Source organism: Diplotaxodon limnothrissa, linkage group LG1 (genome assembly GCF_057381915.1).
Source record: "Diplotaxodon limnothrissa isolate DT_005_m linkage group LG1, D_limnothrissa_male_GT1.1, whole genome shotgun sequence".
NCBI lineage: Eukaryota > Metazoa > Chordata > Actinopteri > Cichliformes > Cichlidae > Diplotaxodon > Diplotaxodon limnothrissa.
Window position 1 is genome coordinate 7,091,852 of NC_140596.1, and position 27,317 is coordinate 7,119,168.

A 27,317-nucleotide genomic window follows, 5' to 3' on the forward strand; every position below is an offset into this window, starting at 1 on the left:
GCTCTTGAAGCGCCAGTGTGTACAAAAAGTGTTGGGTTCTTGAACTGTGCTAGTGTGGAATATTTTTCTTGCTCATTATTATAACTTGTAAATAGCTGGATTTAAACATGTCAATAAATATAGTTTAATATTTCCTTCGTGGCTTGTCATGGAGCAACTGATTCTGTGTCTTGAAGTGTTTTTTCCTTTGTTTTTATAAGACAGATGACTATTTGAAACGACATTTTTTTTGGAAGAGCAGAAAAAATTATTTGGTCTCTCTATTAAATTATCAAGTAGGCATACATGTAAGTAATCTAGTGGTAGCCCATGGCTTTAACCCATAAGCTTTAATAATAGAATCTTTATACTGATCCAATGAGAGAGGAGCTGTAAACAATATAGATGGATGGAAATGATTTAGACCTTCCAGAGTTTCATTGTGAGCTTTTCATAAAATCAAACTGGAATAAAAGCCCCATATTCAGGATGAATCTGCTATTGCTACATTTTTATTTTTAGGAACAGTTTTTTGATTCTCTCCTCGGTCAATCACGGCACTTTCCCCCTAGCATATTAAATGGATTATTACACAAAGTTTTGCTACTTAAACTAAGTAGTATTTAAAATATGCAACTTATCTAATTATTAAGTGAATTAAAAACAAGGAAACACACAGAGATAAGCATGAATGTGTTTTATGAAGAAAAGATTACATGTAAATATACTATTAACAATTAATGGGAGTAATGTAGTCAGTTATTTTCCACTAAAAACTCAAAAAAGGTTCCTTCCTTTTAAAATTTAAAAGATAAGTACACAAATAAAATTTGCGTACTTATTTTACTTTGCAGTGCAACATGTTAAAAATACATTTAGAAAAGCTGATTACAAGAATGATTATTCTGTGTGACCCCCATACACAGTGGACATGGGTTCACCTCTTTACAAATCCCAGTTTAACCTGATTACGTGTGAAATCTCAAAAGAACTTTGTTGCTATGTATTTAATTTTTCTCTCCCTTGTTTGTGTGAAAAAATGTGAAACTGAATGAGAAGGCTGGACTATTGTACAGACAATTTAAGGTAAAAACAAAATTAACAGTAAAATTAAACCTGCTGAAAAAGTTGAATTACCTATAGAATATTCTTAATTGCATTATAATATTGCATTTTGACCTTCTTGAAAATAGGGTAGCAGTAGTAACAGGGTTACTAACCCTCTGGGAGTTAATTTCACTAACATGAGGGAGCGCTTCCTGAGAGTAAGTTATATTTCTACCTTTTGTGAACATGAATATTAATTAGAACTAGAAATAGACTGGAACGCATATTTAGTACCCTTTGTTTTACTAGAACACTGCAGCCACAGAAGCATGCAGACAATACTTACAAATCCTATACAGAAGGTTTTTGGCTCCCCTCAGTGGTTACCTCTGTGCAGGCCCAGCTCTATGCTATTGCAATACACACTTGCCAGCCCCTTCTTAAGTTTCCCAATTCAACTGCTTATCAACACAAATGTGTAATTAGCCAATCACATGACAGCAACTCAGTCATCCATTTAAGCATGCAGACACGGTCAAGATGACCTGCTGAAGTTCAAACTAAGCATCAGAATGTGTCAGAAAAGTGATTTACGTGACTTTGAATTTGGCATGGTCATTAGTGCCGGGCAGGCTAGTCTGAACATTTTAGAAACTGTTGATCTACTGAGATGTTCCCACGCAACCATCTCTAGAATGCTTATTGTTGATATCAGAAGTCGGAGAAGAATGGTCGACCTCTGGCCATTCTGGGCACACAAGTCAACTCTTGAAGCAGAACTACACTAGCATAAGACCACACTGGGTGCCACTCCTGTCAGCGAAGAACAGGAAGCTGAGGCTACAATTCACATGGGCTCAGAAACATTTGACAATAGAAGACTAGAAAAACTGCCTTGGTCCAATGAATATAGAAGTGCAACATTCTGTTAGGCTTAAACAACATGAAAGCATGAACCTACCTTGTCTTGTAACAGTTCAGGCTGCTGCTGCTGGTGTAATCATATTGGGGGTATTTTCTTTGCACAGTTTGGACCCCTTACCACCTGAGCATTGTTTAAACCCTACAGCCTTTCTGCGTATTGCTGGTGGCCATGTTCATATTCCTTTAGAGTAGAGGCGGCTTCAAAAAGTTAATGCACTTGATGTTTCTTGAACATCACATTTAAGAAACATCTAGTGTATTACCTGTTGGAGTGAGTTCACTTTACTCAAATAGCCTCCACACAGTCTCAGATCTCAATGCAATAGAGCACCTTTGGGATGTGGTGGAACTGAAGATTTAGATCAAGAATGTGCAGCTGACAGAGCTACAGCAACTACGTGATGCCATCATGTCAAAATGGACCAAAATCTCTGAGGAATGTTTCCAGCACCTTATTAAACCAATAATAAGATAATTTAAGGTTGTTTTCAAGGCAAAGGAGTGTCCAACCCTGTACAGAATACCTAACACTGTAAGTATGCATAGACAGTTGTGTTGATAAATCTGACTTTGAGAAGTTGAAAGAAAGAAAAAAACTTCGATAATGAGGTACATGGCCCCATGTAACCAAAGACATGTTTAAATATTCCAGATGTGCAAACCTAGCTGATATCTTTAAGAGAAGAATAACTTGCACAATCACTTCCGCGTTCTATGTAGTCCTGCCCCAGTGCTTCCGGTGTGGTTAAACCATGGCGACGTTCCACACTCGCTGCCTACAAGAGCTCCCAAAATTGAACATCACTGATGTTCATCGGATTTGCAGATTGACGACTACCCCGGCCAGCAATTAGATAAAGGATTTAAGTTATATGCTGCATCATATATACACAACTACGAAGGTAAGAAAACGTAAATTAACCGACAAAGAAACGCTAGCTAACGTCAAATGCAAACACTACGTTACTCCGCTATGTCCTTCATTTGATGTCAATTCTCTATATTACATGTTTTCTTAAACGGTGTTTTATGTCGTCCGAAACTATAGTTGAGGTTTTCTTAACTAATGTCACTTTTGTTGTTAGACACTGTTATAATAGCGTTATGTAGTTGGCTAACTAAGGAGGTAGTTAACTACCTAATGCTACTCTTGCTAAGTGTAAAGTATATATGTTTAAGACGTGCTGACATGAGTAATACAGAAATAATGCTAATGGTACTTGTATCTTTATTCAGTGTCCAATAAAGACAGGTTGTCAGGGGAGGTCGGTGTGAGAGCCCTGTGCTACAAGTCAATGAGGAAGAGTGAGGCACCACACAGGCAGGAAGCTGTGTAAAGTTGTTAATCCCCGTTCAGTGGGGTTCAGTTTATTTAAGCATTAGTTAAGTTCATTCCTAAAGGCCCATCAACTTGAATGTTTTCCTTGTCTCCCTGCTTTATCACTCCTAATTTGACTAGTCGGATAGTTTACTCAACGTGTGTGGGTGATCAGAAACATTTGACAACAAGTTAATACTGCAAATATACACAATCTAAGTTATTACAGTTATCAAGGATGGCTAAGTTGTTTTAATAGGGAGAGAAAGAAACACTAAGCATTCAAGAGGGTAAGCCTGTAGTAACCATAACACTGAACTATGTTCCTGTTCGGCTCTTCCATGAAGATGTTACATTTTTAATTTTCGTTCTTTCTTCTTAGATTAAGCTTCTGGATTCATCGCCGGTGGTACTGACACATAGCGAGTGCTCCTGTGTGGCAGGCGCTGTTATGTGCAATCACACAGTGGCATTGCTCTTCCAAACAGCACACTACTCACAACTCAGAGTGCCAGTTGTCCCCCCTGTGCATAGCTGCATGGAATCTGAACAGCAATGGCACAAGCCACGGACAGTGGTAATTTAAATGAGGTTAAAGTTTTTGAATTAGTCCATGTTTACATATGAACAGCAACACCATCCATAGTAAATGTGTCTTCTGTTAGGGTGTGAAGCCAGGACCCATCAACTCCATGATCTTCACTAAGCCGGTACCAAATAGGGTGGCCCAGACTGGAGTACGGTAATTAGATTTGTAAAATTTGGTTTCATGTGTTACAAATGTATGTTGCTATTTGTTCATACATACATGTGTCAGAATAGGTATTAATTTACATACAACATTACACTTTCTGAAGACTGCTAACTCAGTCATGTACATATACATCCCAGTCTCTAACTTATGCACCACTGTTTTACACCTTTTTAGTTTAGTTGTTGTTCAGTATAATAACCTTCTTTCTTACATTATTGTCATTGATGTTTTCTTTAGGAGTGGCTTCTACAGAGGCATGGTGGGTCCGTTACCAGATCCCTGCTTGTTCAGAATAACGGAGGCATATGCAAAATTTAATATTGAGGACAGGCCACTTGTGACCACAATGAACATGAGACCTGACAAGCCCCTTGTGGAAAGTGCCTTTGGGCTGGTGCAGGAGGGCAGTGTTCTGTCATATCAGCAGCTGGTTTTGACAACCCGGTACATCACACTACACCGTGATGCACCACCAACACCGCACTTGCCTCTGGAGGGGTATGACATCTTGCCATCAGATTGTGTGTTTGTGTGCTCAGAAGAAGAGCTTCTGCATCTGAAAAGCTTGTCTGTAACTCTGGAAATGGCTCACAAAATAGAGGAAGCTACACGTGAGCAAAGCTCTTCGTCTGAGTGGCATCAGCTCTGCAGGCCCAGAGTGACTGCCTCTAGGTTTCGGGAGGTGTGTCACGTCAGAGGCCAGAGCTCTGCAGTCACTAGCAGAGCGTATATTGAAGGGAACAAGGCAGACAGCAGACATGAGGAGGGGAATTGAGATGGAGCTTGCAATAGCAGCAGAGTATAGTAGGCTAATGAATGTTAACTACTCACCCTGTGGTCTGGTCATTCACCCCATTGCCCCCTGGCTTGCTGCATCTCCTGATGGTGTTGTTTTTGACCCCAATGAATACCCCCAGTTTGGCCTCGTCAAATGCAAATGTCCCAATGTGCAAAACTTTGACTGCAAATATGTGCAAATGGAATGTGGTACCCCTAAACTAAAAAAGAGCCACGCATATTATTGGCAAGTGCAAGGACAACTGCTCATCAGTGGGATGCAGTGGTGTGACTTTGTTGTGTGGGCACAAGAGGACTACCTAGTGCAAAGAATATACATGGATACAGATGTGCACAATGCAATCAGAGAAAAGGCTGACTACTTATTTTTTCACATATATATGCCAAGATACCCGTGTTTGGGGAAAAATGAACAGTGAAAACATAGCAAAAAGGAAAACAGATCCTTCAGGCTGGCTGGAACAAAATAACTGAGGTTTTATTTGCAATATATTTCATGAATTCTTTTGTTGTTACATGTTACTTTTATGTGAAATCAATAAACAGTTATTTAAGCAATGGCATCAATTTAATTTTTAAAAACACACATTAAAAGATTGAATTTGTGCAGAACTTATTTACATGGTAAGTATTTAAAACTCCATGCCTAGCATACTGATATACATTTAGACAATAACACAACTGAATGAAGAAAATGACAAATGGTATGATGATTTTAAAACGATTTAGTGATTTACTTTATAATTTTGATAAACAATTTTGTTGAATCTGAATAGTAATATAGTAGTATAATTAAACAGTATTATTAACATTCAACATTTGCAATGAATTTGAATTATTAATAACTGAAACTCAACTATCAGCACTCAAGTACTATTTCTGTAATCAAGTATTGTCAGCTGAGAAGGAAGAAATGCAACTGTAGTGGCCTCAGCTGCAGGTCATTTTCCGTAAGTTACTTGTACTGGCACCGGTGTCTTGGGAAAAAACCATCTTGTCTCACTTAACCCATTTTTTTAACTAATGCTGTGTTCTGGTAATTTGACAGCATACATGCTACTGCAAACAGTTGGTTGATATTGTAAACATGTGACATGGTAATGATGCTATCAAAAAGTTTGTTCTGTTTTATCCTCATAATGACTCGCTCCACATGTACCCTGAGTCTGGCTATGGCCTGCGTCTCCTTAACCTGGTATGCTGGCATCTGCTTCTGCTTAGATAGAAAAGGTGGGCAGTACACTTTGCATTTACAACAATCGGTGATTAGGAAGCCCTTATCTACCATCACTGCCATGTCTTCAGTCAACTTCTCAGCAATGCCTGATTGTTTGAATAGTTCCTTGTCACTAACCGAACCAGCATACAGATTAGAGATGAATGTCACTGGACCATGTGGAGCTATGCCAACCAGGGCTTTCATCGTACAGTGGGATTTGTACAAAGAGTACATTTCACTTTGGAGAAGTGGTGAGGATGGTGTCTGACACCTCAGCTCTGTACAGTCAAGGATCATCTGGGTGTCTGAGAAATCTTTGAATTCCTCAGGGAGGTAAGCTTGCACTTCTTCACGTGTAAGCCAAATGCATTGAGACCCCAGTACAGTGGCAAGAAAATTTGTCCATTTTGCAATAATGCGGCTCACTGTGGACTGGTGTATGGTAAATTGGTGTGCCAGGTCCCTCTCCTTCAAACCAACTGACAGGAAAACCAGGAAAAGAAAAAACTCGTCAATTGGCTGTAGCAGCTGCCTCTGGAAGGTGAAAACAAAAGGGAAAATGTTACTCCTTAAGCTATGAACTAGTAAAATTATGCTTTTCTTGGCTAAATGTTTTGTAATGGTTATGCATACTACACTGTACCATGGGGTAAACAATGAGGTGCTGTAGTACACAGGTGTATGTATGTAGGATACTGAGTCTAGCGCTATTGTACATAATGTAATGTTATTGTACATAAATACAATAACATTACACCTCTAGTTCTAACTACCAACAAACCCATAACCTACCGTTGATGTGCGTGCAGGTGTCAACACTTCTTCGTTCCGATTGGCAGCTGACTTGGCTCTTGAAACCCGGATCATTTTATAGATACAAGGCTCAATCAAAAACCAAAATGCCATCAAATGATCATAGCTTGGAAATCTATTCACGAGAGAGACATACATCGTGTCAATCATTAATTAACATTACACACTGACATAAAAATAATGTAAACTGTGACAAATATGCTAATGACATGCTGTATAAAATAGTTTGATTAAGAGTATTTGGTGTTGTATTTTATCTGTAGCATTAGAATATCGTTTAAATACTAAAGCATCTAGATGAAACATACAGTCAGCAGAGAAAAAGTAAATATCTATTTTGTTTTCATTAAGACTGGAAAAACTTTCTAAATTTAACTGATGGTGACCTTGGTATATTTTAAACAGTTAGCTTGGATAGAACTTAGGTGTACCTGGTATAGAATCGGATGTCAGTGTCGGAGCCAGCAAAACGCTGTAACCCAAATTCTCGCTGGACACGTAACTCCTGTATTTCCTTCCTCAGAGTCTCCACGTCTTTGGACAGGTCTTCTGCAGCTGATGCAGATATGTCCAATGCAGACGGCTCAGGGACTGAGCAGTAGTCATGATCTCTTGTAAGACTGTGGTCTTCTTGATCGTCAGGAGGAACTAGTTCTGGGCGTCGCTCCGTTCTCTCCCAAACACCAGGCCGCGGTGGTTCAACTTTATAGCCATTCCACTCAAAAAGTGTTGGTACAGCACCTTTAATAAGCCGCCTTCGACCACCGAGGGTTGTTGGCTCTATGAGTTGATCACTGGCAAAGTGTCTGCAGCAGACCCTGGTGTGAGAGGTAATCGTGAAATGATCCCGTCGTATGTTTACCAGCCATTGTCTTCTCAAGTCGGAAAGGGTCGGAAAGCCATGAAAACTTAGTATGCCGTTAAATTTGGCTGAAGCCGAACAAAGTGGGACACAGCAATGCTCGGAGTATTTCTTCTCTTGTTTTTGAAAATATTCTGTTTTAAATACTTTCCTTTTTATACTCATTCTGAAGCGACATTAGCATAGCAACCGATAGATAAACAAACACACCGGAAATGCCCAAGCGGTAGTATTTGGAAACGGAAATACGTCACATGCCCTAGTGCAAGTAGTCCATTGCAGCAACAATTCAGCAACCTAACATATTTTAAAAGTCACACTGCGAAATTTAGTATTAATCTCATATTGGGGAAATTAATTTGTTACAGCAGCACAAGGGGCAGGAAGAAAAGGTAAATTCGAGATAACAAAACAAAACAAACAAACAATAAAAAAACAAACAAACAATAAAAATAGAAAAAAAATAAATTTTTAGAAAAAATAATTAGATTAATAATAAGTAGGTTTGCAACTTTCTAGATATACCCTAAGCATTTGAGTTGGATGAGTTCAATGTTTTCGCTGATAACCGCTCCACCGCTACTGAAGCCATTCTAAAAAGACGCAGACGTAATTTATTTTGAAGGGTTATACCGGAAGAGGTACCACTTAACTAACTGGAGTCTCTGAATTTGGCTTTCAGTTACACCTTAGTGACTATCCTTCTGTTGAAATATCATAATCACTGGACTTAACTAAATCGGTAAGTTTAATGTAGTTGTGAAAAATAAGTGTTATGATTAGAGAAGATTTTCTGCCTGGTTTAGCCGTCGTGTTAGCAAAAATAATAAACATTGGCTAGCTTTTCGATAGCCTAAGCTGTGCTATGTGACTAACATTATCAGTAGTGCTAACTTTAGTAGTACCAACACATACCCCCCAAATGTTAGGAACTTTGTGCGTGACTTTGGTCATCTACACGTCTGCTAGGTATCTACCACTAATCTAAATATCACAAAAAATCACAAAGATACCGACATGCTGTTAGCTAAAGCTAGCTGTGCTGCTAAGAATACAAGTAAAGCTAAAGCAGTGCTTCAAGGCTAACAGCAGTCTTTATAATACAAGCAAGACATTTGAAGGACTGTTGTAAGTTCACCTTGCTGATTTCCCAGGCCCTATTCAAAGTGTTTAATGTTGTATTTACTTTCGATTATGTCTGGTTAAGCTAAATGTAGCAACTTAAGTTTAGGGACAGCAGTGCATCTTTGTAACCTTATGGAAACTAGCGACTTCCAGTGTTGACAATTTAATCTGGTTTATAGTAGACACTTTCAAAGGCCCTGACATAGCAACTTTAGAACGCAAACTAATCCATGCTGTTAGCAGAAAAGGTCAGCAGTACTGTCAGAGATGTATAGATTGTGGTGTAGTAATAATTTTATTAGTATCTACCTAGCCAAATTAAAATGAAACTGTGACATTGACACAACCCTATCTACAGCAAATATCAAATTATTTCAGATTAAAAAAAATACAGCAACTTAAAATAATACAAGAGGTCTATATCACACCCTGCAAACTGTAGAAAACGGATCATATGTTACTAAAATTATATCATGATATTTGTAAAGTTAGGGTCATTGTTGCTGTATTCACTGTGGTACTGTCCTCTATTTAAGGTTATAGAGTAACTTTAGATCCCGTGTCTCTTATTGCAGAAAGCACAGCTATGTCCAGCTGTGTGCGGAGCTCCAGGGCTCTGTCCCCTGTTATGCTCCCCCGGCTGCGGCTGCTTCACCAGACGGGGTATAGATTGGTAGGCAGGGGTCTCTGGACTTCCCCTCGGTGTTTGACTGTCAGTGGAGACTCCCAGCTGCTTCCATTGCCCAGGCAGGCCCGGGTTGTCATCTGTGGAGGAGGTATTGTGGGAACATCAGTGGCCTACCACCTGGCTAGACTGGGCTGGACTGATATTGTACTACTTGAGCAGGGCAGGTGAGTGTTTCAGCTCAACAAATTACAGATAAGCCATTGTGTTTGTTGTCTTAAAATTAGCACGAAGAGAGAGATGTTCTTTATGTTATTGACTCAGACCACTGATATTATATGAGAGTAGGGATAGCTTTAACATTAGGAGGTGATAGTGGAAAGAAATGTTAGATTTGATATTGTTGTGTTAATACTTTCTTGGCCATTATTATCCTAACCAGACTTGGTGCAGGAACAACAAGACTATGTGCTGGTATTGTCAGCGTGGCCAAGCCCATTTCCATCGAGTGTCAAATGGCCAACTACTCCAGTAGTCTTTACCAGCAGCTGGAGGAGGAGACGGGGGTTAAAACAGGTGGGATGATTTACAGAATTTGGCTTTTGTCATATTTAACTTTTTTAATTTTTTAAAACTATTTTATTCTTAGAAGGGTTTGCTTTTTCACCATTTTACTATTGGTGCTGATAGTTAACAGTTCCCACATGCACATCACCACATATTTTTTAAAATGTTAATTATTAATTTAGATTATAGAACAGTTTGCATTTGTATCTTCCCAGATTATAGCTTCTAAAGCATAAAACAGACAAGGGAGCAAATTGTGACATACTGCCTTCTGTCTCAATGCATTTAGAAACATTTCAGATTTGTTGAAGTCTGAGATATCATTTGATGTGCACCAGCAATAAACAAGCTGCAAAGCTAGAATACTAATTATAGACTGAGTCATATGTGGTGTGTGGTATGTGTTGCAGGTTATGTGAAGACAGGGTCTTTGTGTCTGGCTCAAAATCAGGATCGCTTCATTTCTCTTAAGCGCCTCGCATCAAGGCTGAAGTAAGTCCTGTAGTTAGTTTTTAGACCACAGCTATGTGGATTAAGCTGTAAAGCTCTAGTGGCTTTGTGAGGACAAGCTTTTGGGGACTCAAAAGTTTTTGTTTAAAATAATAATAGTGTCAGCTGATTGTCCCCTTTCACTGATTTAAAAACATAAATGACTTTTGACCCTTTCACTTCATTCACAGGGTAATGGGGATCAATTGTAATATTATTAAACCTAAAGAGGTGGCCAAACTCCACCCCCTTGTTAACATTCATGACCTGGTAGGCGCACTCCACCTTCCTGAAGATGCTGTCGTGTCTCCACCAGATGTTAACCATGCCCTTGCTGTGGCTTCAGCTGGACAAGGTAACACAAACTTGCAGTTTGGTTTGGTAGACCATAAATCGTGTATTCTGCTGTTGCTGGCCCACCCTATAATTGTAACCTCCTCTTTTGTCCTTTGTTTCCTCTTTCTTCTCCTTCAGGGGTTCAGATCATGGAGCGAACCAGTGTTCAGCAGGTTCTGGTAGAGAAGGGATGTGTAACAGCTGTAGAGACTGACCGTGGTTCCATTAAATGTGAATATTTTGTCAGCTGTGCTGGACAGGTAGATTGCTCTATGGGAGATGCATTAATAAGACTGAAACTATGAGAAATGGAATCTGTGACAAAAAAGAAAAACCCCTCTGTAAACATTTTGGAATTACTTTTGTTTCTGTGGAAATTCAGTGTCATGCTTGGTCAAAAATATGTAAGCAGGACAGGCAGCAATTTTTTCCTTCTCCTTCATCATCATCATCATAATAATAATAATAATAATAATAATAATAATAATAATTTAATTCTATTTCATAATCTTTTTTCCCTCTGAAACTAGTTGAAGCAGTTGTTTCCTATGGTGACTATAAGTATCTTGTTTCTACACATTGTTCTGATTGTATTTGGTTGCTCTGACTGTTTCTGCTCCAGTGGGCTTATGAGCTGGGCCAGGCTAGTGAGACGAAGGTGTCAGTTCCCCTCCATGGATGTGAACACTTCTACCTCCTCACCAAACCTCTCCAGGAGCCACTTCCACCCAAGACACCAGGTCTCACATATTAAAAAGCTAGGAAGTAACCTTTGCAGTAGACACTATTGAATTTTAAAGTCCAATTTGTGTAGCCAGCTGAAATCGTGTCTGTATTAAAGAACATTCACTTCATGATTTTTTTTCCTGTTTTTTGGCAAATTAATTAACGAATTGCAATTTATATCAGATCGACAATTATGTCTAGTCCTTTTTTTTAGTCCCATAGTAAAAAGAAAAAACTAGGGCACAGGCTGTACCTTTTTACTTAGCCAAATAATGTGCTTAGCAATATGCAATATGGTAATGCCTGCTGAAAGGCTAAAAACAAGTCCAGCCAGGAGATGTTTCTAACTATGTGTCTCTTTGCTAGTGGTGATTGATATGGATGGCAGGATATATGCACGGCCGTGGCAGGGAGGCCTTCTGTCAGGAGGCTTTGAGAAAAACCCCAAACCCATCTTCACTGAGGGTCGCAACCAGCTGGAGATCCAGAACATGCAGGAGGACTGGGATCACTTTGGTAAAAAAAAAAAAAAAGTATTAATGTTGTATTTTTATTCATTAAAAATTGTTCCAAGTAAATAACCCCAGCTTTAGGAACATGGTTTATCGACCTATGTTGAATGTCAGGTTCTAGTAACAGCTGTATCTACCACTTTCATGTAGATTGCTGACCCACTATGAGCCTGGCTCTGCTGGGGGTCTCAGCCTGTCAATTGGACGTTTTCCTACCAATCTTTACTGAATACTTGCGCAAATTGAGTTACTAGATTGTTGGTGTTTTCTGTCTAATATTGCAGGACTTTAACCTTACAATACTAGTCGGGCACTTTACAATACTCTGCTGCTTGCCCAGTGACAGCTGAAATAGTCTTGCCCGCAGCACTGAATTGTATAATGTTAATGGCTGGAGTAACTGAATAGGAAGAACACTTGATCAACTCTCCTGTCATTAATGTAGCACAAAGGCAAGGTGTGTTTAGTTTTTCTTAGCTGTAAAATAGCCACAGTTGTAGACTGCGTCTTAAAATGTTGAAAATTATATATGAGGTTTGCCTCTCAAATAACAACACAAAGTCAGACCTTCATTGGTTTCATTTAACAGCTACAGAAGACTGAGGAAGCAAGCAAGACTGGGCATATCTATTTTTATCCACCTCTGTTTAAGGCTACCTTAAATGATTTTGACCCACCTCTCTGTACACATGTAAAAGTACACCTGACTGTTTGCCTTGGCCTTAAACCAGTAATGTGAGATTTCTCATACCAGGCTGCCATAAAAACAAGAGTTTATTATAGCAGCACACATCACCAAACCAGTCTGTGATCGACCGCTCTGAAGCCGTTATTTTCCATTTATTTTATCTTATAAGTGTAGGGGTTGAAAAGGTTGTTGAAAGAATCCATCACAATATATAATGTTAGAATGTACTGTATTTTATGAATGTATATTATATTAATGTATTGTAATAGATATTGTTAGAACTGCAATTCATTTGATTATTTTGTTAATCCATTATTAAATTTTTAAAAATATGTCATCTTAATGGGCAAAAACACCTTGGTTATGGATTCTCGAATATATGAAGATTTGCTGCCTTCTTTTTTCTTATGTGATACTAACCTGGATGTCTTTAGGTTTAGATTTTTTTTTTTTTTTTTTAATTTTCATTTTCAGCATTTATTTTGGAATAACATGTTGGACTGTTGATGGAACAACATGGGTTAAGGTTGCAGCTGGAACCTTTAGACTCTTAGATGATTTATGGTGAGAGGTGGTTCAGGGTTTTTCAGTAATTGTACAACAATAGAGGTGAGCAAAAGAACAAGAAGCAGCACTAATATTTCTTGGTTATGGTGTGGTTGGTTGTTTAAGTTAATTAGAGTGAACTGTATTAAATTATCATCTGCATTTGCTACATTTTAGAGCACTTTTTGTTTTCCGCCTTCAGAGCCGATGCTCAGTGCCCTGCTGAGGAGAATGCCCAGTCTCGAGTCAGCTGAGATCCATCAGCTGGTCAACTGTCCGGAGTCCTTCACACCTGATATGCGCTGTCTGATGGGTGAGACCCCAGGTGTGTCTGGGTACTATGTGCTGGCAGGGATGAACTCCTCAGGCCTGGCCTTTGCTGGAGGGGCTGGAAAGTAAGAACAAATATATATATTGTATCTGTTAAGACTAGACGTAAGCACGTGATCAATACTGGGTCACCTGAAATAATTCAGCCATGGTTTATCAGTTGCAGCGATCAAGACTGTGTTGTGGACGTGCCTTTTTTGCATTACAAGAAGGGATAAATGGCCTGTTGTGTGGTTTGGTATCCAGGTACCTGGCAGAGTGGATGACCTATGGCTACCCCACCGCCAATGTCTGGCCACTGGACATCAAACGCTTTGGCAACCTGCAGAGCAGCCGAACCTTCCTGAGACACAGAGTGATGGAAGTCATGCGTGAGTAGTGAGCCTTGTTGGGTGTTTGGTTCATGCTTTTAAGTAGACAAAGGCTGTATAGTCATCTGAACCTTGGTGTACTGTTTAAATAATTAATTTCTGCTGTTGCTTTAGCTAAATTATTATAAATCCTATAGGTGTTGGATATTTATTATAATGTGCAGTATATTCTAATTCTTGCTCTGCTATCTCTCCTTCTAATATTTGTGTGTCAATGTTCAGCCCTGCTGTATGAGCTGAAGGTTCCCCGGTGGGACTTCCAGACCGGACGCCAGCTGAGGACCAGTCCTCTGTACGACCGCCTGGACACTCAGGGGGCTCGGTGGATGGAGAAACATGGCTTTGAAAGGCCCAAGTACTTTGTTCCTCCAGGAAAAGGTTTGTCTCAGTGAGAAGCAGTGGTACAAAAATACTTTAGTCAAAGTCTTGGACTGCAAATGATTTTGACGGATTTTAAGGCAGTTTTGTCTAATGAATTAAATTACTTGGTTGAATTGGACTGTTTCTCTCTGTAGATCTGCTGTCCCTGGACCAGAGTAAGACTTTTTATAAGCCAGACTGGTTTGACATAGTTGGAGCAGAAGTGAAATGCTGCAAAGAGGCCGTCTGTGTCATCGACATGTCCTCCTTCACCAAATTCGAACTCACTGTGAGTCATGAACCACTTTGGAAAACTTAGAATTAGAACTGGGTTGCAGAGAGGGGAAAAACTGCTGCTGTGCTACCTACTGTTGTCTATGTGGTCATACCCAGCTAGCATATGATATTTATCAGTGTTATGTATGTATGTTTGTACTAGCTACTCGAAAAAATTTTTGTTGTTGTTGGGGTTTTTTTTTTCTCTTTAAATTATGCAGGCAATTTTAATTAATGCATTTACAGTGGGGCAAAAAAGTATTTAGTCAGCCACCGATTGTGCAAGTTCCCCCACTTAAAATGATGACAGAGGTCAGTAATTTGCACCAGAGGTACACTTCAACTGTGAGAGACAGAATGTGAAAAAAAAATCCATGAATTCACATGGTAGGATTTGTAAAGAATTTATTCGTAAATCAGGGTGGAAAATAAGTATTTGGTCACCTCAAACATGGAAAGTCTCTGGCTCTCACAGACCTGTAACGTCTTCTGTAAGAAGCTTTTCTGTCCCCCACTCGTTACCTGTATGAATGGCACCTGTTTGAACTCATCATCTGTATAAAAGACACCTGTCCACAGCCTCAAACAGTCAGACTTCAAACTCCGCCATGGCCAAGACCAAAGAGCTTTCGAAGGACACCAGGAAAAGTATTGTAGACCTGCACCAGACTGGGAAGAGTGAATCTACAATAGGCAAGCAGCTTGGTGTGAAAAAATCAACTGTGGGAGCAATCATCAGAAAATGGAAGACATACAAGACCACTGATAATCTCCCTCGATCTGGGGCTCCACGCAAGATCTCATCCCGTGGGGTCAAAATGATCATGAGAACGGTGAGCAAAGATCCCAGAACCACACGGGGGGACCTGGTGAATGACCTGCAGAGAGCTGGGACCAAAGTAACAAAGGTCACCATCAGTAACACACTACAACGGCAGGGAATCAAATCCCACAGTGCCAGACGTGTTCCGCTGCTGAAGCCAGTGCATGTCCAGGCCCGTCTGAAGTTTGCCAGAGAGCACATGGATGATACAGCAGAGGATTGGGAGAATGTCATGTGGTCAGATGAAACCAAAGTAGAACTTTTTGGTATAAACTCAACTCGTCGTGTTTGGAGGAAGAAGAATACTGAGTTGCATCCCAAGAACACCATACCTACTGTGAAGCATGGGGGTGGAAACATCATGCTATGGGGCTGTTTTTCTGCCAAGGGGACAGGACGACTGATCCGTGTTAAGGACAGAATGAATGGGGCCATGTATCGTGAGATTTTGAGCCAAAACCTCCTTCCATCAGTGAGAACTTTGAAGATGAAACGAGGCTGGGTCTTCCAACATGACAATGATCCAAAACACACCGCCCGGGCAACAAAGGAGTGGCTCCGTAAGAAGCATTTGAAAGTCCTGGAGTGGCCTAGCCAGTCTCCAGACCTCAACCCCATAGAAAATCTGTGGCGGGAGTTGAAAGTCTGTGTTGCTCGGCGACAGCCCCAAAACATCACTGCTCTCGAGAAGATCTGCATGGAGGAATGGGCCAAAATACCAGCTACTGTGTGTGCAAACCTGGTAAAGACCTATAGTAAACGTTTGACCTCTGTTATTGCCAACAAAGGTTATGTTACAAAGTATTGAGTTGTATTTTTGTTATTGACCAAATACTTATTTTCCACCCTGATTTACGAATAAATTCTTTACAAATCCTACCATGTGGATTCATGGATTTTTTTTCACATTCTGTCTCTCACAGTTGAAGTGTACCTCTGGTGCAAATTACTGACCTCTGTCATCATTTTAGGTGGGGGAACTTGCACAATCGGTGGCTGACTAAATACTTTTTTGCCCCACTGTAGCTTTAAAAGTATTCAGGTTAAATCCTCTGCTCTGTCCTGATGGCTCAGTCAACAGGTGACCAAGCCTTGGAACTGCTGCAACATCTCTGTGCCAATGACCTGGATGTTCCCGTTGGACACATTGTCCACACCGGCATGCTGAATGAGAGAGGTGGCTATGAGAACGACTGCAGTGTGGTCCGCCTCAGCAAGAACAGGTTTGAAACATCTGTGCAGTGGCACTGTAGATACTAGTACATGACAGATTTTTTAAAAATTGCTTACTTTCTCATTTGCTGTCCAGCTTCTTCATCATCTCTCCAACGGACCAGCAGGTCCACTGTTGGTCCTGGATAAAGAAGCACATGCCTAATGACCCACACCTCCACCTAGAGGATGTCAGCTGGAAGTACACTGGTACGCATGCAGCAACTGGGGTTTCTGCTCTGATATCGCCATCTAGTGCTCATATAACATTTAAAAGGAGAAACAATGCAAAAAGTCAAAACAATCCACTGTCGACTTGCAACCCAGTTATTTAAATAACCTTAAAAATCAGACACCAGAGGGATGAAGTCTGTGGAGGGATGGCATTAATTACATGTCTGAAAGTAGATCTTGTGTATTTTTAATGCAGTCATCTTAATTGTGTAAAATGTGAGCAACAGTTGTACCAGATTCTGTTTTTGCATGTGTAATATAACATCAGATGTGGGCTTTGTTAACCAGAAAGTCTGTTAAGTGTTTATAACTCTTATTCTTCTCAGCTTTAAATCTGATTGGACCTCGAGCTATGGATGTTCTTGCTGAACTGTCATATGTTTCCATGACACCTGACCATTTCCCCTCCATGTTCTGTAAGGTAGGGAAAGCTAGATACAGCAAAGCTGATGGCTTGTTTTTTTTAAATGACTGTTTCATCAGTCTGTCTCTTCACCCTGCCAAGAGGAGTAAACTGACCATGTTTATGTGCATGTGTGTTTACAGGAGATGAGTGTGGGCTATGCCAACGGGATCAGAGTCATGAGCATGACTCACACTGGGGAACCAGGTTTCATGCTCTACATCCCCATTGAGGTGCAGTCCTACACACACACAGATATTTAATAGATACCTCGTCACAGGATGGTTGATAAAGTGACAACAACCCATGAGTATGTTACATGAGTTGTTATTTTTTATATATATATAATTATTATTTTTTTTTTTTACAGTTAATCACACAACTCCCCGTTATTCTTCAACATTTAGTTTTTCTATAACTTGGGTTTTATCTTGAAATGCCAAAGATGGAAATAAGTATTGTTTTTCTATTGTTGTTTTCCAAAGTGTGGGTGACAACAAGTCATTTACAAAAAAACAACACTTCTTGTTTTGTTTTTTACTTTCACAGGAAATTAATTAACTCATTCACTGCCAGCCATTTTCAAATCAGGTAACTCCCCACTGCCAGGGTTTTTGAGCATTTTTACTCATTTTTGAAGAGCCACAGAAAACTGTGTGTTATGATCATATAAACGCTGAACCTACCAAAATGAAGAACAGACTCTCTTCTTTCATCCAAAAAAAAAAAAGCTTGTTTCTACCATTTTCCATTCTTTAGTAATCAGCTGTAGAAGAGAGGTGGGTTCCACCAAAAATGCCTGTTTTGACCAAAAAAAGGGAGAAAACGAGCTTTTTGTGAAAAATACATTTCAAGCAGAAAAGTGCCTTTGACACTAATATTTCTTGCTTTGTGACACCTCTAACATATAAAATAGTTTTTCACTTCTATAAAACAGAAATAACACTGAGAAAGGTTATGTTTTATCAAAACAATTTATTTACAAATATATGAAAAAATAAAATTCACTGACAAGCTGCCCGAGGTTGTATTCTAGCCCCTCCCATTGAAAAACGTAATTGACGTCTATAGACGTCAATGGCAGTGAATGAGTTAAGCATAGCCATAGGATTAAAAAAATGAAACATTATTCAAAAATTTCTGACAATATCTTTTGATTCTGATCTTTTTCTTGTAATACATCATTACTGGGAAAGAACTGAAAAAAAGCTTTATTAGGTGGTAGAAGTAAAAGTGTATTAATAAGGAATCAACCTTAGACTGTGAGAAGATAAGGATGAATGAGTGAAAAACACAAACAATCAAGGGTTTAACTTGTCCTTTTATGAGGATCAGAGTTGTGGTTGAAGGTTTTGGTGGACCAGAGAAGATTTTCAAATTTCAAAATGGATGATTGCAGTGTGAAGTTCAGGAATGGCTGAAAGAGGAGGTTTTTTTTAAATTTTTTTATACTACAACGATCATTTAAAAGCAGAAAATGGTGTAAGGATGGATAAAACATTTATTACACAATTATACTGTCAAATTATGTCCAATTAAAGTCCCAAGAGAATCAAAGTGTCCTTAGCTGCCTTGACTCTGTTGTTATAAAATACAAGTATCTTCACAAGACAAACTTCCAGAGGAAAATCCTAGAAAATATCCAGTTTCTTGTAGCAAATGTAGGAAAGAGTCACCAGGACTCTAGGACTTAAAATTGTGATAATTCAGTGTCACACATGTGTTGTTGTGTTTTTATTGTTAATGGTTAAAAGTGATATGACTGATGCCATATAGAGTATAAGACACCCGTTCCTCTGCTCTCCACAGTACGCACTGCACGTGTACAACGAGGTGATGTCAGTGGGTCAGAAGTACGGGATCCGTAACGCAGGGTACTACGCATTGCGAAGTCTACGCATAGAGAAATTCTTCGCCTTCTGGGGTCAAGACCTCGACGCCTTCACGACCCCGCTGGAGTGTGGACGAGAGTTCAGGGTCAAGTTTGACAAGGTCTGTTGACAGTTTTAAACATATAATATCTGATCCTACCCATATTGGAGACTGTTTTTCTTTGTACATCGAACTGCCTCATCCTAATAGACTGATCAGTTAGTCAGCTACATTTTTACTTTGCCAATATGATAGAAATGCATAAGATGCTTTATTTGACTCTACTTATTAAGTTTCAAACTTTCCCTCTTTTGCTTTAAAATGGTTGAAAGATGAGAGATGAAGAGTAGAATAATTAAAGCACTCAACATCTTGGTGCAGTCTTTGTCATGATGCAGCAGGGAATTTGTCACCGGGCTGCACCCGCAGGCACAACAGGTGGCACTTTAAAGTAGCAGGTGTAAAGTTTACTGTCTGTCTCATTTTGAAAGGGTGGAACATCAGGTGAGCTGTCTGCTGCTTAGAGCAGTGTCAGCGCGGTGCTGATTAAAGGCATCTACAGTTTAACGCTGGTTTCACAGACTGTTTTAAGTTTTATGGTGTTGTTAAAAAAAAGGTGGGTGACTTTAAAACATGGTGGTCTTATGCTACTCCAGCAGAGCTGCACATAGCAGGGCCATTGTGTTGTTTACTCAAGTTGATCTTCACTAACTTAGTGAAGGTTCTTAGGGCCTAATTTCCTCTATTTATCGTCATCTTCTTCACACCCCCTGCCTTTTTCTCTCCATCAGGACACAGATTTCATCGGCCGTGAGGCATTGCTTCAGCAGCGTCAGGACGGTGTGACACGACGGTTTGTCATGCTGGTTCTGGAGGACCATGACACCGAGCTCGACTTGTGGCCGTGGTGGGGTGAGCCCGTCTATCGTAATGATCAACTAGCGGGGACAACCACCAGCAGCGCCTACAGCTACACCCTGGAGCGCCATGTTTGCCTGGGCTTTGTGTCTCCACCCCTTGGCCCTGAGGGGCTCCCTACAGCCATCACTCCTGACTTCATCAACCGCGGGGACTACGAGGTGGACATTGCTGGTCAGCGCTATCCGGCCAAAGCCAAGCTCTACCCGTTCAGCTCCCTCTTCACCCAACAAAAGCGCCGCAAGGATGACATTGAGCTCAGCAACCTGCAGGGGAAGTGATGCAGAGTAACGCAAAACTTTCCCGTGACACTCCTCCACCAAATCCACTCCTGCTCTTACCTTGCAGTGCCAACCTTTCTTTCCTTTTATGTCTCCTAATGAGAGGGCTTTATGCACAATCACTCCTCGTAACTCTAATATTTAATCTCCTTGTTGCATCTCCCTCTTTCAAAGTGCAATATTTAATACGCTCCAGATGCTTTTGCTGCATTAAATACAAAGCTCTTGTCTCATCAAATTCTGCCGTTGTTTCTCAGCCCTGCCCAGCTTCACAGCTGTCTGAGACACTCTCTGGTTAAGTGCCTTTGTTAAGGCAACATCAGCAGTAGGGCTGCCACGATTTGTCGACTAGTCACGATTACGTCGACTATCAAAATCGTCGACGACTGATTTAATAGTCGACGCGTCGTTTGAAACTTTGTACGATCACAAAAGACGCAGGAATAAGTGGCAGGATTTAAGAGTGTAATAACGGACTGAAACAGAAGATGGCAGCATTGCATGTACAAGGATGTCAGCTACCGTTAAACCCCGAAGAAGAAGAAGCAGCAGCTGTGTCCCAGAATTCATAGCGCGGCCCAGCGCAGTTTCCAACAATGGCGGCAGCTAGTTAGTTTTAATGTTACTCTTATTATTCTTTCTGGGTCACAAAATAAACGTTTAACATATTTTCATGCGAGAATGTAGCTGTGTAAACCTCAAATATCGGCTCAGTTTATCAGGACACCACATATTTTCAAAAGCGCTCCGACGTTTTCGGAGACATCTGTTACCCACTAGCTCGTTAGCGAGCCGGGGGCTAGGCTCACTAGCGCCGTGAGAACACCGGACTCCCCGCAAATCGTTTTCAAACCCACCGCCGTCTTTCGCTACTCAGGTTAAATATATGAGTCACTTAGATAACTTAAAATGTTATTGTTTGGCTTTTTTTTTTTAGTATTTTATTTGTTCCTGAGTAAATCAGTTTGTCTGAGATTAAAGTTATAGTTTTTACACAGCTGAATAAACGTCAAGCAGACAGCTGATTATCAGAAGTGTGAGATGCTCCAGAATATACTCCAGTGTCCTGTTATATTTTAGATAGCAAGGAGTTTATTAAACTTCACCGAAACAATCTGCAAATTTCATTAAAATTTAATAAACTATCATCTTGTCTTTATTTTTAGTTAGCACAGACCCTAAACACTTAAAGCTGTAAGCTAATGATAGTTATATAAGAGCAGATGCTGCTGGTGCAATAAGCTGTAGTTTTACGTCTAATGGATGATGATCAGATTAGTCGACTAATCGCAAAAATAATCGGTGACTAGTCGACTATCAAAATAATCGTTTGTGGCAGCCCTAATCAGCAGAAGATGCTGAAGACTTTTTCCAATTTGTTCTCTGTAACCTATCCAGAAGGGATTTGACTGACAATCTTCTCCAGTACTGTTGTAAACTTCCCACTCTGCAGATGGCTACAGTCCATGTAGTTGTTGACTCTATTGTCATTTTACAAACCATATATTTGCTGCTGTAAAGATATGAGTGATGTGATGTAAAGAGTGGCTTAATTCAGACACTTTACAACTTTGTCAGCATTACACCTGATGATGAAGGAAATGGTATTTTCCTGAATAGAGGAAAGCCCTGGGAAGCATAAAAAATCCTGGGATAATCATTAGTCTTTTGCCCATTACTAAACTTCCACTCCTGTTAAAAGGATTCCCAGGATTTCCCAGAATTCCATCATTTCCCTTGAAAGTGTCATTGTCAGTTGTGAGCTTATTTTGCGGTGTGTGTGGAACCTGTTGTAATGTACTTTCAATTTGTTATTTATGTTCTGTCGTTATGAAGCATTGTTGCACTCGATGTTTATGCTTTGTTTTGTTGATGTTTTGCTGAATGTGTGGCTGGTGAGAGAAGCCAAGATGGGACAGGAACTCTGTGACTGGAGTCTACAATATCTAATATCTTACATTTGTGGTTTGACCTTTGCCTGGTTCAGAGTTTAGATGTTTGTGTAAAGAAACTGCGACTCAAAATAAATTGTATTTTTGTATAACTAGTGTGTACAAAATCTCTATTTTCAGTCATGCTTTTTAAAAATATGATTTATAATTAAATATTTGATTTCTAAATCTGACCTTCTGAGACATAATTTCAGATGTTTTTCCAAAACCGTATTTCTTTCTTTCGTTACTCAGAACTATAAAGCTCCAGGGCTAATAGGGATTTAGTTCAGTGATACTTCACCTGTACAGGGAGTGCAGAATTAGGGAATAATTTTATTATTGAACAACAACCATGTTCTCAATGAACCCAAAAAACTCATTAATATCAAAGCTGAATGTTTTTGGAAGTAGTTTTTAGTTTGTTTTTAGTTTTAGCTATTTTAGGGGGATATCTGTGTGTGCAGGTGACTATTACTGTGCATAATTATTAGGCAACTTAACAAAAAACAAATATATACCCATTTCAATTATTTTTTTACCAGTGACACCAATATAACATCTCCACATTCACAAATATACGTTTCTGACGTTCACAAACAAATCAGCGACCAATATAGCCACCTTTCTTTGCAAGGACACTCAAAAGCCTGCCATCCATGGATTCTGTCAGTGTTTTGATCTGTTCACCATCAACATTGCGTGCAGCAGCAACCACAGCCTCCCAGACACTGTTCAGAGAGGTGTACTGTTTTCCCTCCTTGTAAATCTCACATTTGATGATGGACCACAGGTTCTCAATGGGGTTCAGATCAGGTGAACAAGGAGGCCATGTCATTAGTTTTTCTTCTTTTATACCCTTTCTTGCCAGCCACGCTGTGGAGTACTTGGACGCGTGTGATGGAGCATTGTCCTGCATGAAAATCATGTTTTTCTTGAAGGATGCAGACTTCTTCCTGTACCACTGCTTGAAGAAGGTGTCTTCCAGAAACTGGCAGTAGGACTGGGAGTTGAGCTTGACTCCATCCTCAACCCGAAAAGGCCCCACAAGCTCATCTTTGATGATACCAGCCCAAACCAGTACTCCACCTTGCTGGCGTCTGAGTCGGACTGGAGCTCTCTGCATACTTTGTGCTTTTGGGCACTCCAGTGATGTTGCAGCTCTGAAATATGGCCAAACTGGTGGCAAGTGGCATCTTGGCAGCTGCACGCTTGACTTTTCTCAGTTCATGGGCAGTTATTTTGCTCCTTGGTTTTTCCACACGCTTCTTGAGACCCTGTTGGCTATCTTGAATGAAACGCTTGATTGGTCGATGATCACGCTTCAGAAGCTTTGCAATTTTGAGACTGCTGCATCCCTCTGCAAGATATCTCACTATTTTTGACTTTTCTGAGCCTGTCAAGTCCTTCTTTTGACCCATTTTGCCAAAGGAAAGGACATTGCCTAATAATTATGCACACCTGATATAGGGTGTTGATGTCATTAGACCACACCCCTTCTCATTACAGAGATGCACATCACCTAATATGCTTAATTGGTAGTAGGCTTTCGAGCCTATACAGCTTGGAGTAAGACAACATGCATGAAGAGGATGATGTGGACAAAATACTCATTTGCCTAATAATTCTGCACTCCCTGCAGTGTTGATTGTAAAAAGGAAAGCAAAGCATTTATGGACTCACCTTTAGTACAGCATGGCATTCATTATGTAAATTATTGTCTCTTGTAGGGTAAAACAGAAAGTAAGGTAGGGTATGCTTTAGAGTGGGCCTAACTGACACGTCATTGCTGTGTGAGCATCCAGTGTCCTTTGTTTCTCAGTCAAAATTCCCATCTCTATTTTCAACAGCTTGGGGTTTTGAGCCTATGAGCAACAGCTCATAGGCTCAAAACTTTGTTAATCAACTGATGACATCATGGTGAATACAACCTTTTTAAACTTTTTATTTGATCGCATACAAAGTCTTGAATAATCAGGCCTCATTTTATCTTAACTCATTCACTGCCAGGGTTTTTGAGCATTTTTACTCATTTTTGAAGAGCCACAGAAAACTGTGTGTTATGATCATATAAACGCTGAACCTACCAAAATGAAGAACAGACTCTCTTCTTCCATCCAAAAAAAAAAAGCTTGTTTCTACCATTTGCCATTCTTTAGTAATCAGCTGTAGAAGAGAGGTGGGTTCCACCAAAAATGCCTGTTTTGACCACAAAAAGGGAGAAAACGAGCTTTTTGTGAAAAATACATTTCAAGCAGTCTGATGTTCACTGACAAGCTGCCCGAGGTTGTATTCTAGCCCCTCCCATTGGAAACGTAATTGACGTCTATAGACGTCAATGGCAGTGAATGAGTTAAAGAACTCATAGTTCTGTATCACCCCAATAGAGAGCTTGTGGTTTAAAAGTAGAATGGGAGGCAGAGCCTTTAGCTTTCAGGCCCCTCTTCACTGGAACCAGCTCCCAGTTTGGATTCAGGAGGCAGACAACCTCTCTACTCTACTTTTAAAAAAGCATATAGTCAGGGGTAGGTCAGGTGATGCCTTGAGGAAAAAACACTTCGAGGCAAATGTTATGATTTGGTGTCATAAATAAAGATGAATAGAATAAAAAATTTACACTGTTGTTTCTGGTATTCAGCAGAGCTAAAATCCGAGGTCATGCAAGCGGAGCCCGTAGAGACAAAATCCACTGCTGGACTCAAATTTTCCTTTCTTTCCTTTGTGTCACAAAATTATTTTAATCAAATTAGAAAATGTGCGATAACAAGCATATGTATCCCTAATTTTATTAATAGATTTGGTAATGTGTTGTTTTTGGAAGATTAGCCTAATTACAAGATTTATTCATTTATGCGTTCTAAAATACATGCAGTGTAATACAGTTGGGGGCTCTTGCAGTACGTTCCAGTTTGGATACTGCAGCTGCTCTCTTTATAAAAGAATAATCTTTATAAAAGAATAATCCCAAAAAGAACCGGCCAAATGAGCTGAATGACTTCCGACCGGTGGCACTGACGTCACATCTTATGAAGACTCTAGAGCGGCTCTTCCTCAACCTCCTCCGACCACAGGTACAACATGCCCAGGACCCACTACAGTTTGCATACAAGGTGGGTGTCGGAGTGGAGGATGCCATCCTGTACCTCCTACACAGAGCCCACTCACACCTGGATGGGGGAAAAGGCACGGTCAGGATCCTGTTTCTTGACTTTTCCAGTGCCTTTAATACCATCCGGCCCTGTATGCTTCAGGAAAAACTGAACAGGATGGAGGTGGACCCCTGCCTGGTGGCTTGGATCTCCGACTACCTCACCGACAGACCACAGTACGTCAGGCTGAAGGACATCACGTCTGACACAGTGGTCAGCAGCACAGGAGCACCACAGGGAACTGTGCTGTCCCCTCTTCTCTTCACCCTGTACACCTCTGACTTCTGCTACAACTCTGAATTATGCCACATTCAGAAGTTTGCAGATGACACGGCCATCATGGGGTGTATCTGGGATGATCAAGAAGAGGAGTACAGAAGTCTGGTGAGGAACTTTGTCGCATGGAGTCACACAAACCACCTGCAACTCAACACCTCAAAGACTAAGGAACTGGTTGTGGACTTCGGGAGGTCCAGAGAAGGTCCACTGCCAGTTCAGATAGAGGGGGAGGAGGTGGAGGTGGTCAACAAGTACAAGTACCTCGGGCTGTGGGTGGACAATAAACTGGACTGGTCATGCAACACAGAGCACCTGTATAAAAAAGCCCAAAGCCGACTGTACTTCCTCAGGAGGCTGAGGTCTTTTAACATCTGCAGGAAGCTCCTGAGGATGTTTTACCAGTCAGTGGTTGCTGGAGTACTTTTCTATGCTGTGGTGTGCTGGGGGAGCAGCACAGCAAAGAAGGACTCATCCAGGCTGGAGAAACTGATCAGGAGGGCTAGCTCTGTGGTCGGCATGAAGCTGGACACTCTGGTGACAGTGGCAGAGAAAAGGACATTAAAGAAACTGATGGACATTATGGACAATGCTGGGCATCCTCTGCACACGGCCATAAACAATCAGAAGAGTCTGTTCAGTGACAGGTTGCTTCTCCCCAAGACAAGAACTAACAGACTTAAAAACTCCTTTGTCCCACACGCCATCAAACTGTTTAACTCCTCTCTGGAGGGGAGAGGGAGGGGAAACAGGAGGACAAAGGAGGGGGGAACAACTAAGCTGTAGTGCCTCTGCACCTCACTGTACAATACCTTGTGCAATACTTTTTGTAAATAGTCAACAGTGCAATAGACTCAATACTTGAAATGTGCAATTCACTTGTATTTTTATTTTTTATTCCTATTTATTCTATTTATCCCCTTTGTATATTTTATTTATATTTGTCTCTGTATTTATATATGTGTGTGTGTGTGTGTGTGTGTGTGTGTGTGTGTGTGTGTGTGTGTGTGTATGTATGTATATATATATATAACAGTTCTGTAACTGTAACTTCGGTCGTTGCTGTGCTTTTTTTGGAAGTCGAATTTCCCAGAGGAACCCACCCGAGGGATTAATAAAGTTCTATCTTATCTTATCTTATCTCTCTCTTAATCTAGAAAGTCATGTTTTATCAGTTTGGTAACACCTCTAGCGTGTATGAAATACCATGTGAACGCAGATGAATAAAATATTTAGCTTGCAGATGGCATTTTATGAGACCTCTCAGTGGAGTCTGTATTAACAGCAGGACAATAAGTCTCAGTTCTGTTCCACATTTTACAAAATGGCTCCCATTGTGTTGTTTGAAATATGCAGCGATGAGGCTTTTAACCTGAGGCAGAGCGGGAGATTGTTGGTAAAACTACTTTTCTTCATCCATCTATTTTCTTAAATACGTACCCAATTCAGGGTCACCAGGGGTCAGAGGTGGCATAACAGGCAGGAAGCCACATGTTATAGTAGTCGTTCTTTTAATGAAATACAATATTTGTAGGTCAAAAGCATCAGATTAG

The 27,317-nt window shown here is 40.3% G+C and overlaps 3 protein-coding genes across 3 annotated transcripts; 2 read left to right on the top strand and 1 right to left on the bottom strand.

Annotated features, from left to right (window-relative positions):
* Window positions 1-2,822: 2,822 nt before the first annotated feature.
* On the top strand, window positions 2,823-4,797 carry LOC146639339 (uncharacterized). The gene is made up of 4 exons (XM_085351896.1): window positions 2,823-2,852; window positions 3,651-3,845; window positions 3,934-4,010; window positions 4,260-4,797. Exons 1-4 carry the CDS (start codon window positions 2,823-2,825, stop codon window positions 4,795-4,797), a joined length of 840 nt encoding a protein of 279 aa, XP_085208022.1.
* Window positions 4,798-4,849: 52 nt separating this feature from the next.
* LOC146639340 (uncharacterized) lies at window positions 4,850-7,879 on the bottom strand. Its single transcript, XM_085351168.1, has 4 exons — window positions 7,284-7,879; window positions 6,859-6,967; window positions 5,980-6,567; window positions 4,850-5,020 (listed from the first exon to the last, which is right to left on the bottom strand). Exons 1-4 carry the CDS (start codon window positions 7,877-7,879, stop codon window positions 4,850-4,852), a joined length of 1,464 nt encoding a protein of 487 aa, XP_085207294.1.
* A 482-nt stretch (window positions 7,880-8,361) lies between these two features.
* pdpr (pyruvate dehydrogenase phosphatase regulatory subunit) lies at window positions 8,362-22,420 on the top strand. Its single transcript, XM_085361048.1, has 18 exons — window positions 8,362-8,456; window positions 9,415-9,691; window positions 9,907-10,040; window positions 10,442-10,523; window positions 10,712-10,875; window positions 10,995-11,116; window positions 11,479-11,596; window positions 11,949-12,098; window positions 13,531-13,723; window positions 13,905-14,029; window positions 14,252-14,407; window positions 14,545-14,678; window positions 16,563-16,711; window positions 16,798-16,910; window positions 17,261-17,355; window positions 17,481-17,570; window positions 19,147-19,329; window positions 20,001-22,420. Exons 2-18 carry the CDS (start codon window positions 9,426-9,428, stop codon window positions 20,406-20,408), a joined length of 2,682 nt encoding a protein of 893 aa, XP_085217174.1. The 5' UTR covers window positions 8,362-8,456; window positions 9,415-9,425; the 3' UTR covers window positions 20,409-22,420.
* Window positions 22,421-27,317: the final 4,897 nt, after the last annotated feature.